This window comes from Coregonus lavaretus (assembly GCF_964263955.1).
Source record: "Coregonus lavaretus genome assembly, chromosome: 28".
Taxonomy (NCBI): domain Eukaryota; kingdom Metazoa; phylum Chordata; class Actinopteri; order Salmoniformes; family Salmonidae; genus Coregonus; species Coregonus lavaretus.
Window position 1 is genome coordinate 37,744,998 of NC_140015.1, and position 20,047 is coordinate 37,765,044.

The 20,047-nt window shown below is 43.6% G+C and overlaps 1 protein-coding gene across 2 annotated transcripts in view; it reads right to left on the reverse strand.

Annotated features, from left to right (window-relative positions):
- The window catches only part of LOC311104051 (BAR/IMD domain-containing adapter protein 2-like), a 117,327-nt gene that overhangs the window by 45,383 nt on the left and 51,897 nt on the right, over positions 1-20,047 (reverse strand). For both annotated transcript variants that reach the window (XM_084145707.1, XM_084145706.1), the window contains exons 4-5: positions 4,952-5,013; positions 3,099-3,170 (exon numbers count right to left, since the gene is read on the reverse strand). In XM_084145707.1, coding sequence (XP_084001833.1) covers positions 3,099-3,170; positions 4,952-5,013 — 134 coding nt within the window. The remainder of the gene's footprint in view (positions 1-3,098; positions 3,171-4,951; positions 5,014-20,047) is intronic.

Below are 20,047 nucleotides of genomic sequence, written 5' to 3' on the forward strand. Positions count from 1 at the left end.
TAATGCTACAACTAGCATACCCAACAGCCTAATGCTACAACTAGTACAATGGTGTATGATTATGACAACACCACCCCGCCCCCCTAACATGCAGCACAGACACACTGCTGCTCCTCCACAGCTAGTTGGCTGGCTACAGCCTGCTCACAACCCACTCATTCTAAGTATATCACTCCTGCTGCTTCAGACTTCAATGCATGCTGCAGGAAATGTTAGGTTGTCATTTTCTCTTTGCTTATTGGTTATGTAGTTTCTAAATATTCTAATGAGTTGTTTTCTCAGAAGCTTCATTTTCAGGAAAATGAGCCTTATTTTTTAACTGAGGTGCAGAGTAAGAACACCAAACAGTTTGTCTGTCTACCAGACAAAGACATGGTCTGAATTACTGTGGTGCTGAAGGTGGCCAGTAGGTGAATGTCTGATATGGTCTGAATAACTGTGGTGCTGAAGGTGGACAGTAGGTGAAAGTCTGATATGGTCTGAATAACTGTGGTGGTGAAGGTGGCCAGTAGGTGAAAGTCTGATATGGTCTGAATAACTGTGGTGGTGAAGGTGGCCAGTAGGTGAAAGTCTGATATGGTCTGAATAACTGTGGTGGTGAAGGTGGCCAGTAGGTGAAAGTCTGATATGGTCTGAATAACTGTGGTGGTGAAGGTGGCCAGTAGGTGAAAGTCTGATATGGTCTGAATACAGTGGGGGGAAAAAGTATTTAGTCAGCCACCAATTGTGCAAGTTCTCCCACTTAAAAAGATGAGAGAGGCCTGTAATTTTCATCATAGGTACACGTCAACTATGACAGACAAAATTAGAAGAATAAAAATCCAGAAAATCACATTGTAGGATTTTTAATGAATTTATTTGCAAATTATGGTGGAAAATAAGTATTTGGTCATTAACAAAAGTTTCTCAATACTTTGTTATATACCCTTTGTTGGCAATGACACAGGTCAAACGTTTTCTGTAAGTCTTCACAAGGTTTTCACACACTGTTGCTGGTATTTTGGCCCATTCCTCCATGCAGATCTCCTCTAGAGCAGTGATGTTTTGGGGCTGTCGCTGGGCAACACGGACTTTCAACTCCCTCCAAAGATTTTCTATGGGGTTGAGATCTGGAGACTGGCTAGGCCACTCCAGGACCTTGAAATGCTTCTTACGAAGCCACTCTTTCATTGCCCGGGCGGTGTGTTTGGGATCATTGTCATGCTGAAAGACCCAGCCACGTTTCATCTTCAATGCCCTTGCTGATGGAAGGAGGTTTTCACTCAGAATCTCACGATACATGGCCCCATTCATTCTTTCCTTTACACGGATCAGTCGTCCTGGTCCCTTTGCAGAAAAACAGCCCCAAAGCATGATGTTTCCACCCCCATGCTTCACAGTAGGTATGGTGTTCTTTGGATGCAACTCAGCATTCTTTGTCCTCCAAACATGACGAGTTGAGTTTTTACCAAAAAGTTATATTTTGGTTTCATCTGACCATATGACATTCTCCCAATCCTCTTCTGGATCATCCAAATGCACTCTAGCAAACTTCAGACGGGCCTGGACATGTACTGGCTTAAGCAGGGGGACACGTCTGGCACTGCAGGATTTGAGTCCCTGGCGGCGTAGTGTGTTACTGATGGTAGGCTTTGTTACTTTGGTCCCAGCTCTCTGCAGGTCATTCACTAGGTCCCCCCGTGTGGTTCTGGGATTTTTGCTCACCGTTCTTGTGATCATTTTGACCCCACGGGGTGAGATCTTGCGTGGAGCCCCAGATCGAGGGAGATTATCAGTGGTCTTGTATGTCTTCCATTTCCTAATAATTGCTCCCACAGTTGATTTCTTCAAACCAAGCTGCTTACCTATTGCAGATTCAGTCTTCCCAGCCTGGTGCAGGTCTACAATTTTGTTTCTGGTGTCCTTTGACAGCTCTTTGGTCCTGGCCATAGTGGAGTTTGGAGTGTGACTGTTTGAGGTTGTGGACAGGTGTCTTTTATACTGATAACAAGTTCAAACAGGTGCCATTAATACAGGTAACGAGTGGAGGACAGAGGAGCCTCTTAAAGAAGAAGTTACAGGTCTGTGAGAGCCAGAAATCTTGCTTGTTTGTAGGTGACCAAATACTTATTTTCCACCATAATTTGCAAATAAATTCATAAAAAATCCTACAATGTGATTTTCTGGAGAAAAAAAATCTCAATTTGTCTGTCATAGTTGACGTGTACCTATGATGAAAATTACAGGCCTCTCTCATCTTTTTAAGTGGGAGAACTTGCACAATTGGTGGCTGACTAAATACTTTTTTTTCCCCACTGTAACTGTGGTGGTGAAGGTGGCCAGTAGGTGAAAGTCTGACATGGTCTGAATAACTGTGGTGGTGAAGGTGGCCAGTAGGTGAAAGTCTGATATGGTCTGAATAACTGTGGTGGTGAAGGTGGCCAGTAGGTGAATGTCTGATATGGTCTGAATAACTGTGGTGGTGAAGGTGGCCAGTAGGTGAAAGTCTGATATGGTCTGAATAACTGTGGTGGTGAAGGTGAACAGTAGGTGAAAGTCTGATATGGTCTGAATAACTGTGGTGGTGAAGGTGGCCAGTAGGTGAAAGTCTGATATGGTCTGAATAACTGTGGTGGTGAAGGTGGCCAGTAGGTGAAAGTCTGATATGGTCTGAATAACTGTGGTGGTGAAGGTGAACAGTAGGTGAAAGTCAGACATACGTAAGGGTAGCTGTTCAAAAGCAAAGTGTGTGTGTGTGTGTGTGTGTGTGTGTGTGTGTGTGTGTGTGTGTGTGTGTTAGGGCCGGGACGATACCAGTATCGCGATAATCGTTAGTATCGTGGCAAGGAAACAGAACACAAAGCAGATTTAACTTCTTTAGGCAAACAGCCCTAATGTTGGAAACAAACATCATTATGTTGTCATCCAGAGTCACATTATTTTAAATTTTTTAAGCTATAGCACAACAATATTTTACATACAGCAGGTTTTTAAAGGAACGAAGAATAAAGTTTGCTTCGTGTTTTCATTTTTGCCATGGAAAGAATATTGCGATACTGATATCGTCACAGCCCTAGTGGGTGTGTGTGTATGGTTCAGCCATCCAGACAGATACTCACCGTCAGGTAACGAGCATCCAGCTCCACCTTCTTCTCTAGCTCAGACAGCAGCTCGTTGTGGAAAGACTTGAGCTGCATGGAGGGAGAGATGGAGAGATTGAGGGGTGGAGGGAAGGAAAGGGTTAACGGTGACATCACTCTCTCAACAGAACACAGACTTAGGACCAGGTATTTATCCTGACCATGTGATCAGATAGAGGAACATAATATATTCTAAGCCTTATAATAACACAAATACATGCTAATAAACGCTGGTTTTATAATTGCTGGTTTTTCTATACATCAGCACGACAGAATGGCAGCTTCGGGCAAGCTCAGGGGAGGGGGGCGTGTCTCTTTGTTAACTGTAAGTCTAAATGACTAAAATGTAAATGTAAATGTTAACAACAGCTGGTGTGCTATCTCTAATATTAAGGAAGTCTCGAGGTTCTGCTCGCCTGAATTAGGATACCTCATGATAAGCTGTAGTTTCCGTCTGTTTACCACCACAAACCGACGTTGGCACTATGACAGCACTCAACGAGCTGTGTAGGGCCATAAGCAAACAAGAAAATTCTCACCCAGAGGCGGTGCTCCAGTGCTTTTAATGCAGGAAAACTGAAATCTGTTTTACCTAATTTCTAACCGCATGTCACCTGTGCAACTAGAGGTGAAAAAAACTTTACTCCACACACAGACACATACAAAGCTCTCCCTCACCCTTAATTTGGCAAATCTGACCATAACTCTATCCTCCTGATTCCTGCTTACAAGCAAAAACTCAAAACAGAAGCAACAGTCAATACGGAAATGGTCCGATGAAGCGGATGCTAAGCTACAGGACTGTTGCGCTAGCACAGATTGGAATATGTTCCGGTATTCATCCGATGGCATTGAGGAGTTTATCACATCCGTCACCAGCTTCATTAATAAGTGCATCGACGACGTCGTCCCCACACTGACCGTACGTACATATCCCAACCAGAAGCCATGGATTACAGGCAACATCCACACTGAGCTAAAGGCTAGAGCTGTCACTTTCAAGGAGAGGGACACTAATCAGGACGCTTATAAGAAATCCCGTTATGCCCTCTGATGAACCATCAAACAGGCAAAGCGTCAATACAGGACCAAGTTCGAATCCTACTACACAGGCTGATGGATGCGCGTCAGATGTGGCAGGGCTTGCCAACTATCACGTGAGCTGCCCAGTGACGCAAACCTACCATCGCTTCGAGGCAAGAAACACTGAACCATGCATGAGAGCACCAGCTCTTCCAGACGACTGTGTGATCACACTCGCCGTAGCCGATGTGAGTAAGGTTAACGTTCACCGAGCCAGACGGATTACCAGGATGCGTACTCAGAGCATGCGTTGACCAGCTGGCAAGTGTCTTCACTGACATTTTCAACCTCTCCCTGACCCAGTCTGCAATACCAACATGTTTCAAGCAGACCACCATAGTCCCTGTGCCCAAGAACACCAAGATAACCTGCCTAATGACTATCGTCCCGTTGCACCCACATCTGTAGCCATGAACTGCTTTGAAAGGCTGGTCATGGCTCACATCAACACCATCATCCCAGACACCCTGGACACAATTCGCATACCGCCCCAACAGATCCACAGGAGACGCAATCTCTACTGCACTCCACACTGCCCTTTCCCACCTGGACAGAAGGAACACCTACGTGAGAATGTTGTTCATTGACTACAGCTCAGTATTTATTTGATTTGATTATCAGCTTTAAATCAAAGTTATTTGACCTCTATTCCTACAGTATACCATCTCCTCTAGCTGTACATGGATCGGTCTGCTTGTGAATGCATTATGAATGTGTCATAAAGTCCTTATGAAGGTTCATATACCCACCATTTCCTCTAGCTGTACTTGGATCTGTCTGTGGACCTCTGCCATCTGAAACAGCACGTCCCCTAAAGAGAAACACACAGAGGAGATGTCAACACACATCACTCACCACAGACAGACAGAGGGGGGAGGAAGGGGGAAAAGAGGGAGAGAGAGAGAGAAAAGAGAGGGAGAGAGAGAGACCACAGCGTGCAGAGAGCCCATGCAGCAACACAACGAGACACACACGGACTCACTGACAGAGAGGACTGACTGGTAGCCAGGATGGTGCATGGTGGAACATTGGTTGACTCAACAGGAAACACATTCAACAGATAAATGAAATACCATGACACATTAAAACAAGACAGAAAGGAAAGAACGGGGGAAGGAAACGATGCAAACAGAGAAGAAAGGACATCTAAAGAAGTTATAGAGAAAGATAAAGCACTTCAAAAAGGGTACAAGCAAAACAAATATTCTTCAAACTTTCTATAACTGTTGGCGTTTTATGTAGAGATCAAACATATTGCCTTGGTTGGTTTATCTTTATATTGGCAATATGATGAATAAAGAAAAAAAACAGCTCATCTCCAAACTAAAGAGGCGTAAAAAAGTGAACTAAAGAAGGAGAAAAGAGGGAGAGTCATGCAGCCAGTGGAAGATTTGTCCTGGTGTTTTAATATACCTACATGCTGCCTCTTCTGATTATGCAATGCATTGTAAAGAAAAGGAACAAAATATCTAGATTGAGAAAAGGACAGAGGGGAGACAACGAGAGAGAGAGAAATACAGGGAGACAAAGAGAGAGAGAGAGAGAGGGAGACAGAGAGAGAGAGAGAGAGGGAGACAGAGAGAGAGATGAGACAGAGGGAGAGCTAGAGGAGATGGAGAGAGAGGAGACAGAGAGACATTACAGAGAGGAATGAGATGGAAACAGGTTCCCATGACCAAGTCCAAAGCCCCCTTAGCAAGCACCGGAGGACTATAGACTAGACAGACGAAACAAAGGTTCTATTCTAAATACACATGGATCAAATATTCAGACACAAAGTGAATTTGTGATAAAAGCAAAGCCATTTATATCCTCATATATGGAAATCCAGTTTCATATAGAACATTGTGAAATATTTGTGTGAAATATGTGTAAAGAACGTCTACCCACAAAATGAAGACTAGTTTAATTGTTCTGTGTTTGATGATCCTTTACTAAAGAACATTAAACAGTCTAAGTCTTCAAACCTTGGAAATATTTTGAAACTGTCTTTCAACTGCAATTCTTAAAGTTCTAATAAGAGAACTCTAAGGAATCAGAAAACTCCTTCCACCAAGTCCTCAGAACCATCTGCTGTTAAGAAGATGGGGATTGGTCCATCTCAGTTTTAATGTTAAGACGACTCTGGGCCATCTCAGTTGTAATGTTAAGATGCTGGTCGATCTGAGTTTTTACCTGTGGGGTTTGGACTGGTGTGTATCTCATCAGACAGAACGTATCAGTGGGGTTTGGACTGGTCTGTATCTCAGACAGAATGCATCAGTGGGGTTTGGACTGGTCTGTATCTCAGACAGAATGCATCAGTGGGGTTTGGACTGGTCTGTATCTCAGACAGAATGCATCAGTGGGGTTTGGACTGGTCTGTATCTCATCAAACAATGTATTAATGCTACAGACAGATGAGACTCAAGTGAAGAGAACAGAGTTCTGGCTACACACACTGAAGACAGACGGATATCACAAGAAACAACAGCAAACAGAGCAGCAAGGCAGAGTGGGTTGTTATGTCCTGTAGAGGAGGGAGAACACAGTAGAACGACTCATTCTAACCCTGTAGAGGGAGAACACAGTATAACTACTCATTCTAACCCTGTAGAGGAGGGAGAACACAGTAGAACGACTCATTCTAACCCTGTAGAGGGAGAACACAGTAGAACGACTCATTCTAACCCTGTAGAGGGAGAACACAGTAGAACGACTCATTCTAACCCTGTAGAGGGAGAACACAGTAGAACTACTCATTCTAACCCTGTAGAGGGAGAACACAGTAGAACGACTCATTCTAACCCTGTAGAGGAGGGAGAACACAGTAGAACTACTCATTCTAACCCTGTAGAGGAGGGAAAACACAGTAGAACTACTCATTCTAACCCTGTAGAGGAGGGAGAACACAGTATAACTACTCATTCTAACCCTGTAGAGGAGGGAGAACACAGTAGAACTACTCATTCTAACCCTGTAGAGGGAGAACACAGTAGAACTACTCATTCTAACCCTGTAGAGGGAGAAAACAGTAGAACTACTCATTCTAACCCTGTAGAGGGAGAACACAGTAGAACGACTCATTCTAACCCTGTAGAGGAGGGAGAACACAGTAGAACGACTCATTCTAACCCTGTAGAGGAGGGAGAACACAGTAGAACTACTCATTCTAACCCTGTAGAGGGAGAACACAGTAGAACTACTCATTCTAACCCTGTAGAGGAGGGAGAACACAGTAGAACGACTCATTCTAACCCTGTAGAGGAGGGAGAACACAGTAGATGACTCATTCTAACCCTGTAGAGGAGGGAGAACACAGTAGAACGACTCATTCTAACCCTGTAGAGGAGGGAGAACACAGTAGAACGACTCATTCTAACCCTGTAGAGGAGGGAGAACACAGTAGAACTACTCATTCTAACCCTGTAGAGGAGGGAAAACACAGTAGAACGACTCATTCTAACCCTGTAGAGGGAGAACACAGTAGAACTACTCATTCTAACCCTGTAGAGGAGGGAGAACACAGTAGAACTACTCATTCTAACCCTGTAGAGGAGGGAAAACACAGTAGAACTACTCATTCTAACCCTGTAGAGGAGGGAAAACACAGTAGAACGACTCATTCTAACCCTGTAGAGGGAGAACACAGTAGAACTACTCATTCTAACCCTGTAGAGGAGGGAGAACACAGTAGAACTACTCATTCTAACCCTGTAGAGGGAGAACACAGTAGAACTACTCATTCTAACCCTGTAGAGGAGGGAGAACACAGTAGAACTACTCATTCTAACCCTGTAGAGGGAGAACACAGTATAACTACTCATTCTAACCCTGTAGAGGAGGGAGAACACAGTAGAACTACTCATTCTAAACCTGTAGAGGGAGAACACAGTAGAACTACTCATTCTAACCCTGTAGAGGAGGAAGAACACAGTAGAACTACTCATTCTAACCCTGTAGAGGGAGAACACAGTAAAACTACTCATTCTAACCCTGTAGAGGAGGGAGAACACAGTAGAATTACTCATTCTAACCCTGTAGAGGAGGGAGAACACAGTAGAACGACTCATTCTAACCCTGTAGAGGGAGAACACAGTAGAACTACTCATTCTAACCCTGTAGAGGAGGGAGAACACAGTAGGACGACTCATTCTAACCCTGTAGAGGGAGAACACAGTAGAACGACTCATTCTAACCCTGTAGAGGAGGGAGAACACAGTAGAACGACTCATTCTAACCCTGTAGTGGAGGGAGAACACAGTAGAACGACTCATTCTAACCCTGTAGAGGAGGGAGAACACAGTAGAACGACTCATTCTAACCCTGTAGAGGGAGAACACAGTAGAACGACTCATTCTAACCCTGTAGAGGGAGAACACAGTAAAACTACTCATTCTAACCCTGTAGAGGAGGGAGAACACAGTAGAATTACTCATTCTAACCCTGTAGAGGAGGGAGAACACAGTAGAACGACTCATTCTAACCCTGTAGAGGGAGAACACAGTAGAACGACTCATTCTAACCCTGTAGAGGGAGAACACAGTAGAACGACTCATTCTAACCCTGTAGAGGGAGAACACAGTAGAACGACTCATTCTAACCCTGTAGAGGGAGAACACAGTAGAACGACTCATTCTAACCCTGTAGAGGGAGAACACAGTAGAACGACTCATTCTAACCCTGTAGAGGAGGGAGAACACAGTAGAACGACTCATTCTAACCCTGTAGAGGGAGAACACAGTAGAACGACTCATCCTAACCCTGTAGAGGAGGGAGAACACAGTAGAACGACTCATTCTAACCCTGTAGAGGGAGAACACAGTAGAACTACTCATTCTAACCCTGTAGAGGGAGAACACAGTAGGACGACTCATTCTAACCCTGTAGAGGGAGAACACAGTAGAACGACTCATTCTAACCCTGTAGAGGGAGAACACAGTAGAACGACTCATTCTAACCCTGTAGAGGAGGGAGAACACAGTAGAACGACTCATTCTAACCCTGTAGAGGGAGAACACAGTAGAACGACTCATCCTAACCCTGTAGAGGAGGGAGAACACAGTAGAACGACTCATTCTAACCCTGTAGAGGGAGAACACAGTAAAACTACTCATTCTAACCCTGTAGAGGAGGGAGAACACAGTAGAATTACTCATTCTAACCCTGTAGAGGAGGGAGAACACAGTAGAACGACTCATTCTAACCCTGTAGAGGGAGAACACAGTAGAACTACTCATTCTAACCCTGTAGAGGAGGGAGAACACAGTAGGACGACTCATTCTAACCCTGTAGAGGGAGAACACAGTAGAACGACTCATTCTAACCCTGTAGAGGAGGGAGAACACAGTAGAACGACTCATTCTAACCCTGTAGTGGAGGGAGAACACAGTAGAACGACTCATTCTAACCCTGTAGAGGAGGGAGAACACAGTAGAACGACTCATTCTAACCCTGTAGAGGGAGAACACAGTAGAACGACTCATTCTAACCCTGTAGAGGGAGAACACAGTAAAACTACTCATTCTAACCCTGTAGAGGAGGGAGAACACAGTAGAATTACTCATTCTAACCCTGTAGAGGAGGGAGAACACAGTAGAACGACTCATTCTAACCCTGTAGAGGGAGAACACAGTAGAACGACTCATTCTAACCCTGTAGAGGGAGAACACAGTAGAACGACTCATTCTAACCCTGTAGAGGGAGAACACAGTAGAACGACTCATTCTAACCCTGTAGAGGGAGAACACAGTAGAACGACTCATTCTAACCCTGTAGAGGGAGAACACAGTAGAACGACTCATTCTAACCCTGTAGAGGAGGGAGAACACAGTAGAACGACTCATTCTAACCCTGTAGAGGGAGAACACAGTAGAACTACTCATTCTAACCCTGTAGAGGAGGGAGAACACAGTAGAACGACTCATCCTAACCCTGTAGAGGAGGGAGAACACAGTAGAACGACTCATTCTAACCCTGTAGAGGGAGAACACAGTAGAACTACTCATTCTAACCCTGTAGAGGGAGAACACAGTAGGACGACTCATTCTAATTCTGTAGAGGGAGAACACAGTAGAATGACTCATTCTAACCCTGTAGAGGAGGGAGAACACAGTATAACTACTCATTCTCTGAAAGTGAAAACAGAGTTACAGATAGTCACAGAAACAGAGCATGTTTTGATTGTCTGTCCATACTTATGTGATTAGGTAAGTTGTAGTTGTAACCTAGAGCCTTGGTATTGTGGTTTAAAAACAGAAATCTAAACTGGATTTCAGGTAGACTGATGGGCTATCCAGGTAGACTGATGGGCTATCCAGGTAGACTGATGGGCTATCCAGGTAGACTGATGGGCTATCCAGGTAGACTGATGGGCTATCCAGGTAGACTGATGGGCTATCCAGGTAGACTGATGGGCTCTCAAACACACAAAGAAGAAGAATCTCCAGATGAGAGCAGATGAAGGAGGAGAAAAGGAGTGGAGACAAGGAGAGGAGACAAGGAGAGAATGTCAGTGTGTAAAACGCTGATCTCCTGTCAACCTGCATGCCTCGGTCTAAGCAGAGGAAGCATTTTTAAGACTATGAAGATGTGCCCTGTGTGAGTGTTACAACACTGATCGTCTGTCTGTCACTCCAAGAAGCACAAGAGCAGGCCATAACATCCTGTCAGGCAGGCAGCTCCCGACATGCAGGCCTGCTAAGCCTATTACAGATACTACTGATCCCCTGATCACAGACCCCAGGGGCTTAGGGGGTCGGGCATTCTGTTGGTCGGGTCTTAGTGGCTGGATCAATTAACAAAATGGGCAGCTATTGGAGGGACGGCCATACACACACCATTTTTATTTTTATTTATTTTTTATTTTTTATTTAACCTTTATTTAACCAGGTTAGCCATTTACAACTGCGACCTGGCCAAGATAAAGCAAAGCAGTGCGATAAAAACAACAACAACAACACAGAGTTATATATGGAATAAACAAAATGTACAGTCAATAACACAATAGAAAATCTATATACAGTGTGTGCAAATGTAGTAAGTTATGGAGGTAAGACAATACATAGGCCATAGTGCAAAATAATTACAATTTAGTATTAACACTGGAATGACAGATATGCAGAAGGTGATGTGCAAATAGAGATACTGGGGTGCAAATTAGCAAAATAAATAACAATATGGGGATGAGGTAGTTGGGTGGGCTAATTACAGATGGGCTGTGTACAGGTGCAGTGATCGGTAAGCTGCTCTGACAACTGACACTTAAAGTTAGTGATGGAGATAAGTGTCTCCAGCTTCAGAGATCTTTGTAGTTCGTTCCAGTCATTAGCAGCAGAGAACTGGAAGGAATGGCGGCCAAAGGAGGTGTTAGCTTTGGGGATGACCAGTGAGATATACCTGCTGGAGCGCATACTACGGGTGGGTGTTGCTATAATGACCAATGAGTTAAGATAAGGCGGGGATTTGCCTAGAAGAGATTTATAGATGACCTGGAGCCAGTGGGTTTGGCGACGAATATGTAGTGAGGGCCAGCCAACGAGAGCGTACAGGTCACAATGGTGGGTAGTATATGGGGCTTTGGTGTCAAAACGGATGGCACTGTGATGGCATGACAACATTGTCTCTCTCTCTCACACACACACACACACAGTACTTCCCCTTTCACTCCGTTTCATTTTATTCCTACTGAGCACAACCCAGGATTTCCTCAACAGGTGTGGCATGTTGTTTACAACAGAATAACGGAAAATATGTTGCATGATGTTTTGGAGTAAAGTAGGAATGAATGATACAAATGTCAAGCAGGTGGAGATACGTTGTATGTTGCTAGAGTTGTTCCATTCAGATGTCATTCAGTGGGACAACATAAGAGGATTTTCCCAGCATGACAATGCAATGGAAATGTTCATTGTCGCCATGACAACTTATCTTGTATCAAAAAGAAAATACGAAATCGTTGGCATGGTTACTGCAGAGACTACTAGATAGAATCAATGTATGCGTCCCAAATGGCACCCTACAGTCTATAGGTCCATAGGGCTCTGGTCAAAAGTAGTGCACTATATAGAGAATAGGGTGCCATTTGGGAGGGAGCCTAAGACTGAATCAATACATGACGTTATTACAAAACTTTGTTTGACTCTGTTGTGTGCAATGATGGTGTGTGTCTAACAGAAACCAGCAGCCAGCAGAAATTTGAGAGGTTTGGCAGCTTCAACAAGGATGTCCGCATACCAGATAATTCCCATTCAGCTAAGCGACAGAAGGGTTGCGGAGAGCACGCCCCCCCCCCCCCCCCAACAAATACCACAGTGGTGTATCAGTGTATCTTTGGGGTGTCAGTGTATTCCCTCCCCTCTCTATCCTAACCACACCCACAGCACCATGGAGAACAATAGGCCTGTGTGTGTGTGTGTGTGTCTCTCTGCAGGTGAGCTCATGTTGGTCCACACCTGCAGAGCAACAAGTGAGCAAGTCTGACAGCTCCCAGATATAAACAGAGCTCAGTGGAGGAAACACATACCCTGTCCAGATTCCCTCAGATAGTGTACATAATCTTCCTCATTAAGACACTGACATGTAGCCATCACCATCACAGGCAGAAAACACCAGAGGAGAGCCTGAGAGGAGAGTAAGCTGTGAATCAGTCAGTGAAGGTCAGACAGGAATCACTATGGGTTGTCATGGAAGCAGCATAATGCTAGGGTCGTTGCCATGGAGAAGTTGAGGCAGCGGTTTCAAAAAGGAAGTGTGTGTGTGTGTAGTTAGTAACAAAAACACTTAATACTGTCCTCTCCTCCTACACTTTGTCCATCAAATGACATCATCAATCTCCCTTCAGGTGACCCTGTCCCCTAGCACACTGATGATGCAATCAGGAAGTGGTGTGTTAAGGTGTGTGTGTACCTAGCCCACAGTCTCTTTAGTCTCTAACCCTCAGGGGGAAACCGACATGAATACTGATAATGAGAGGATGAATAATGTGTGAGACAGGTAACAGAAGAAACCCCTGAGAGAGAGAGAGAGTGTGCAGGTTACAACAAACAGAGCTAATCTTTACACAGAGGCGGTTTGAGCTTATTAGAAGACTTTCCACGTGATTCGTGTCTATGCACCCCCACACATTCACTCTCTATTCGTGAACCAAATCAAATTAAAAAAAATAAGTGTTAAGTATAGATAAGTAAAAAATAGATAAGTAAAAAATAGCAAATAGTAAAATAACCACGTCTCCTTCCCTCGTTCTCTATGCAGCCCAGGTATCCTCCCATCTCTTTTCTATCCAACTGCTTAGCTGTATTCAGTTTCTTTTTATCCTGAAAAACTCGTCCTTCCAATGACAAGCATACCCATAACATGATGCAGCCACCAACATGCTTGAAAATATGAAGTGGTACTCAATTATATGTGTTGAATTTGCCCCAAGTTAATTTCTTTGCTACATTTTTTGCACTATTACTTAAGTGCCTTGTTGCAACCAGGATACATGTTTTGGAATATTTTTTATTCTGTACAGGCTTCCTTCATTTCACTCTGTCATTTAGGTTAATATTGTGGAGTAACTACAATGTTGTCAATCCATCCTCAGTTCTCATATCACAGCCATTAAACTCTGTAACAGTTTTAAAATCCATCTATTTTCTATCCAACTGTGTTCTTAAACTCTTCTCCCAGTGACCTGAGCCTCTGTGGAGGAAGCTTGTTGATCAATACACTACATGACCAAAAGTATGTGGACACCCGCTCGTCGAAAATATCTCATTCCAAAATCATGTGCATTAATATGGAGTTGGTCCCCCCTTTGCAGCTATAACAGCCTCCACTCATCTGGGAAGGCTTTCCACTAGATGTTGGAACATTGCTGTGGGGACTTGCTTGAATTCAGCCACAAGATCATTAGTGAGGTTAGGCCTGGCTCGCAGTCGGCGTTCCAATTCATCCCAAAGGTGTTCGATGGGGTTGAGGTCAGGGCTCTGTGCAGGCCAGTCAAGTCATCTGTTACCACAAAGTTGGAAGCAAAGAATATTCTGGAATGTCATTGTTAAGATTTCCCTTCACTGGAACTAAGGGGCCTAGCCCGGACCATGAAAAACAGCCCCAGACCATTATTCCTCCTCCACCAAACTTTACAGTTGGCACTATGCATTGAGGCCAAATCCAGATTCTGCCAAACCCAGATTCGTCCGTCAGACTGCCAGATTGTGAAGCGTGATTCATCACTCCAGAGAACACGTTTCCACTGCTCCAGAGTCCAATGGTGGCAAGCTTTACACCACTCCAGCCGACGCTTGGCATTGGGCATGGTGATCTTAGGCTTGTGTGCGGCTGCTCGGCCATGGAAACCCATTTCATGAAAGTCCAGACGAACAGTTATTGTGCTGACGTTGCTTCCAGAGGCAGTTTGGAACTCGGAAGTGAGTGTCGCAACCGAGGACAGACGATTTTACGCGCTTCAGCACTTGGCGGTCCCGTTCTGTGAGCTTGTGTGGCCTACCACTTTGCAGCTGAGCCGTTGTTGCTCCTAGACGTTTCCACTTCACAATATCAGCACTTACAGTTGACCGGGGCAACTCTAGCAGGGCAGTAATTTGACTAACTGACTTGTTGGAAAGGTGGCATCCTGTGACGGTGCCACGTTGAAAGTCACTGAGCTCTTCAGTAAGATCATTATACTGCTAATGTTTGTCTATGGAGATTGCATGGCTGTGCGCTGAATTTTATACACCTGTCAGCAACGGGTGTGGCTGAACTAGCCGAATCCACTAATTTGAAGGGATGTCCACATACTTTTGTATATATAGTGTATGTCTGTGTGTGAGGCATGATAGCACAGTGCTAAGTGTGTCAGAGGCTGGTGCCTGCCTGTGTAGTCCCAGGCCATGGCTGCTCCCTCCAGCCTACTGACCCAGTAACTTGTTCTACCATGACATCATCACCCCTGCATGTAGGACAACAGCACAGAGACAGTAACTTGTTCTACCATGACATCATCACCCCTGCATGTAGGACAACAGCACAGAGACAGTAACTTGTTCTACCATGACATCATCACCCCTGCATGTAGGACAACAGCACAGAGACAGTAACTTGTTCTATCATGACATCATCACCCCTGCATGTAGGACAACAGCACAGAGACAGTAACTTGTTCTATCATGACATCATCACCCCTGCATGTAGGACAACAGCACAGAGACAGTAGGGTCTGTTCAGGAGAGTGTAGCGTTATAGAACGTTCAGATATACATTTATAGTGTAGAGCAGATATGAAATCGTGTCAGCTCTATTCATTACATTTCTATTTGCAACATTCTGTATGTTTCACCTGTCTGAAAACACCCCAGGAGAGTGGAGAGACAGAGAGGACAGCTAGGGGTCATCTCTATGCCCTGAGGGATGGCCATGTGGGTGATACTGTCACTGCAGTCTAGTAGACTGCTATATAGACAGAGTTTGGAGTGTGTAGTCTGAAGTACAGTTCAGAGAGTCTGGAGGATGTCAGTTTGGAGTATTGCAGTGTATGGAGTAGAGTATTCTGTTTGTATAGAGTTTGAGAGAGAAAGAGTGAGATGCACTGAGAGAGACATACAGATACATTGCAGTGATGTTGATTGTGACAGAAAATGATGTGTGTGCATGTGTGTTGGTGTGTCTGTGGGTGTCTGTCAATTAAACCTGCTATTGATATGTGGAGGTGTGACACAGTGGTGGAGCTGTAATAATGTGGCTTCTGAGAGGTAATGTGTGAAGAGAAAAGTAGCAACACTGATTTAAATGAGAAACAGGGATTAGCACTAGAGTAGAGCGAGAGGAGGAGATGGAGAGAGAGCGGGGGGAGAGAGAGAGAGGAGAGAGCAGGGGAGAGAGGAGAGAGAGAGGGAGGGGAGAGAGAGACGGGAGAGAGAAACAGAGAGCAGGGAGGAGATGAGCGAGAGAGGGGAGAGGAGAGGAGGACAGAGAGAAGAGAGCGAAAGAGAGAGTGGGGGAGAGAGGGGAGGAGATGGAGAAAGAGAGAGGAGAGAGAGCGGGGGAGAGAGAGGAGAGAGAGCGAGGGAGAGAGAGAGGAGAGAGAGATAGTGATAGAGAGAGAGAGGAGAGAGGGGAAAGAGAGAGAGGAGAGAGGGGAAAGAGAGAGAGGAAAGAGAGAGAGGGAGAGAAAAATACAGAAAGAGAGAGAGAGAGAGGGATAGAGAGAGAGAGAGAGGGATAGAGAGAGAGAGATAGAGAGACAGAGTCCCAGTCAAACTCAATAGCGCGACGGAGAGAAAAATAGAGAAAGCAACCTGAGTTCAGAGCAGTAGGAGGAAAACAACCACACAACAAAAGGCTAGAGAACTGTCTCTATGAACTGACCTCCAGCAACAGTTCCAACTCACTCAGCTGAGGAGGAGAGTCATCTGTTGCCCAGGACGATCCTACTGCTCTGCTTCATACCACAGAGGCAATGGAAACAGCAGAGAGAGAGGGAAGAGGATAGTGCTAATGATGAGATGGAGAGAGAAAAGAGAGAGAAATATCCCTCTGGTGTGATCAAACTCCAGTCTGAAGACAATGGAAATCAGACAGCCTCTAATTTCACCAGCACCCTCTACCACTACCATAGTAATCAGGACTGCACCAGGGAGCAGGGGAGAAGAGTGATACACCACACAACTCTCTCTCTGTGTGTGTGGCTTTCTCCCTAACCATCACACTACTGACCATATTATACACAACTTACACACGCTAATTAATAAACACGTACACCCCCCCCCCCAAAAAAAAGAGGCCAAAATCTTTGCTTGCTTTATTGACTTTAAAAAAGCATTCTAGTTGGCACGAAGGTCTTTTGTTCAAAATTCTCCAAAGTGGGCTTGGTGGTAAGGTGTATGACTTAATAAAATATATGCACACAGAAAATAAGTGTACAATAAAAATCCAAAACCAAAGAACATAATTATTTTCGCAAGGTCGAGGTGTGAGTCTGCAGTTTGAGTCCAAACCTTTTGAACATTTATATCAATGAATTAGCAGACATGTTGGACCATTCTGCAGCCCCAGGACTCACACTATTTGGCACAGAGGTAAAACACCTGCTATATGCTGATCATTTGGTTCTTCCATCACCAACAACTCTGTCAGAGATACGAAGCAGAGACCGATCCTTACCAAGTACAGGCTGAGTGACCACCAATTGGCAATAGAAACCGTAAGACATAAAAAGACATGGCTACCCAAAGAGGAATGTGTATGTGGTCACTGCACACCAGGGGAGGTAGAGACCGAGATGCACTTTCTCCTCTACTGAGAGAAATATTCCTCACCAAGAGATTCATTATTCGCAGAAAATACTAAACACATTCCAAATTTTAGCTTATTACACCCAGAGGAAAAACTAAAAATACCCATGTCCGAAGGCGTGAGGGACACTGAATAATAACATCTGCATAGTAAGCAGTAAACTAAAATTATTATTATTACTCCAATTAGTGGTACGAGTAGTAGGTGTAAAGGCAATGGTAGTAGTTTAATGATGGTAGTGGTAGTAATGATGATGGTATGGTAGTAGTAGTAATGATGAAGGTAGTGGTAGTAATGATGATGGTAGTGGTGGTAGTAGTAATGATGATGGTAGTGATAGTAGTAGTAATGATGATGGTAGTGATAGTAGTAGTAATGATGATGGTAGTGGTGGTAGTAGTAATGATGATGGTATTGGTGGTAGTAGTAATGATGATGGCAGTGGTAGTAGTAGTAGTAATGATATGATGATGGTAGTGGTAGTAGTAGTAATGATGATGGTAGTGATCATAGTAGTAATGATGGTATTGGTATTAATGATGATGGTAGTGGTAGTAGTAGTAATGATAATGGTAGTGGTAGTAGTAGTAATGATAATGGTAGTGGTAGTAGTAGTAATGATAATGGTAGTGGTAGTAGTAGTAATGATGATGGTAGTAGTAGTAGTAATGATGATGATAGTGATAGTGGTAGTAATGATGATGATAGTGGTAGTAATGATGATGGTAGTGGTAGTAATGATGATGGTAGTGGTAGTGGTAGTAATGATGATGGTAGTAGTAGTGATGATGATGGTAGTGGTAGTAATGATGATGTAGTGGTAGTAATGATGATGGTAGTGGTGGTAGTAGTAATGATGATGGTAGTGGTGGTAGTAGTAATGATGATGGTAGTGGTAGTAATGATGATGATAGTGGTAGTGGTAGTAATGATGATGGTAGTGGTAGTAATGATGATGGTAGTGGTAGTAATGATGATGGTAGTGGTAGTAATGATGATGGTAGTGGTAGTGGTAGTAATGATGATGGTAGTTGTAGTGGTAGTAATGATGATGGTAGTTGTAGTAGTAGTAATGATGATGGTAGTAATGATGATGGTGGTAGTAGTAGTAGTACTGATGGTAGTGCTGGTAGTAGTAGTAGTAGTAATGATGATGGTTGTGATAGTAGTAGTAATGATGATGGTAGTGGTAGTAATGATGATGGTAGTGGTAGTAGTAGTAATGATGATGGTAGTGGTAGTAATGATGATGGTAGTGGTAGTGTTAGTAATGATGATGGTGGTGGTAGTAGTAGTAATGATGATGGTAGTGGTAGTAATGATGATGGTAGTGGTAGTAGTAGTAATGATGATGTTAGTGGTAGTAATGATGATGGCAGTGGTAGTAATGATGATGGTATGGTAGTAGTAGTAGTAGTAATGATGAGAGTGGTAGTAATGATGATGTAGTGGTAGTAATGATGAAGGTAGTGGTAGTAATGATGATGGTAGTGGTAGTAGTAGTAATGATGATGGTAGTGGTAGTAATGATGATGGTAGTGGTAGTGGTAGTAATGATGATGGTAGTGGTAGTAGTAGTAATGGTGATAGTAGTGGTAGTAGTAGTAGTAGTAATGATGGTAGTGGTAGTAGTAGTAATGATGATGGTAGTAATGATGATGGTAGTGGTAGTAATGATGATGGTAGTGGTAGTGATGATGATGGTAGTGGTAATAGTAGTAGTTATGATGGTAGTGGTAGTAGTAGTAATGTTGATGGTAGTGGTAGTAATGATGATGGTTGTAGTAGTAGTAATGATGGTAGTGGTAGTAGTAGTAGTAGTAGTAATGATGATGGTAGTAGTAGTAATGATGATGGTAGTGGTAGTAATGATGATGGTAGTAGTAGTAATGATGATGGTAGTGGTAGTAGAAGTAATGATGATGGTAGTGGTAGTATTAGTAATGATGGTAGTGGTAGTGGTAGTAATGATGATGGTAGTGGTAGTAGTAGTAATGATGATGGTAGTGGTAGTAATGATGATGGCAGTGGTAGTAATGATGATGGTATGGTAGTAGTAGTAGTAGTAGTAATGATGAGAGTGGTAGTAATGATGATGTAGTGGTAGTAATGATGAAGGTAGTGGTAGTAATGATGATGGTAGTGGTAGTAGTAGTAATGATGATGGTAGTGGTAGTAATGGTGATGGTAGTGGTAGTGGTAGTAATGATGATGGTAGTGGTAGTAGTAGTAATGGTGATAGTAGTGGTAGTAGTAATGATAGTAGTGGTAGTAGTAGTAATGATGATGGTAGTAATGATGATGGTAGTAGTAGTAATGTTGATGGTAGTGGTAGTAATGATGATGGTTGTAGTAGTAGTAATGATGGTAGTGGTAGTAGTAGTAGTAGTAATGATGGTAGTAGTAGTAATGATGATGGTAGTGGTAGTAATGATAATGGTAGTAGTAGTGATGATGATGGTAGTAGAAGTAATGATGATGGTAGTGGTAGTAGTAGTAATGATGGTAGTGGTAGTGGTAGTAATGATGATGGTAGTGGTAGTGGTAGTAATGATGATGGTAGTGGTAGTAATGATGATGGTAGT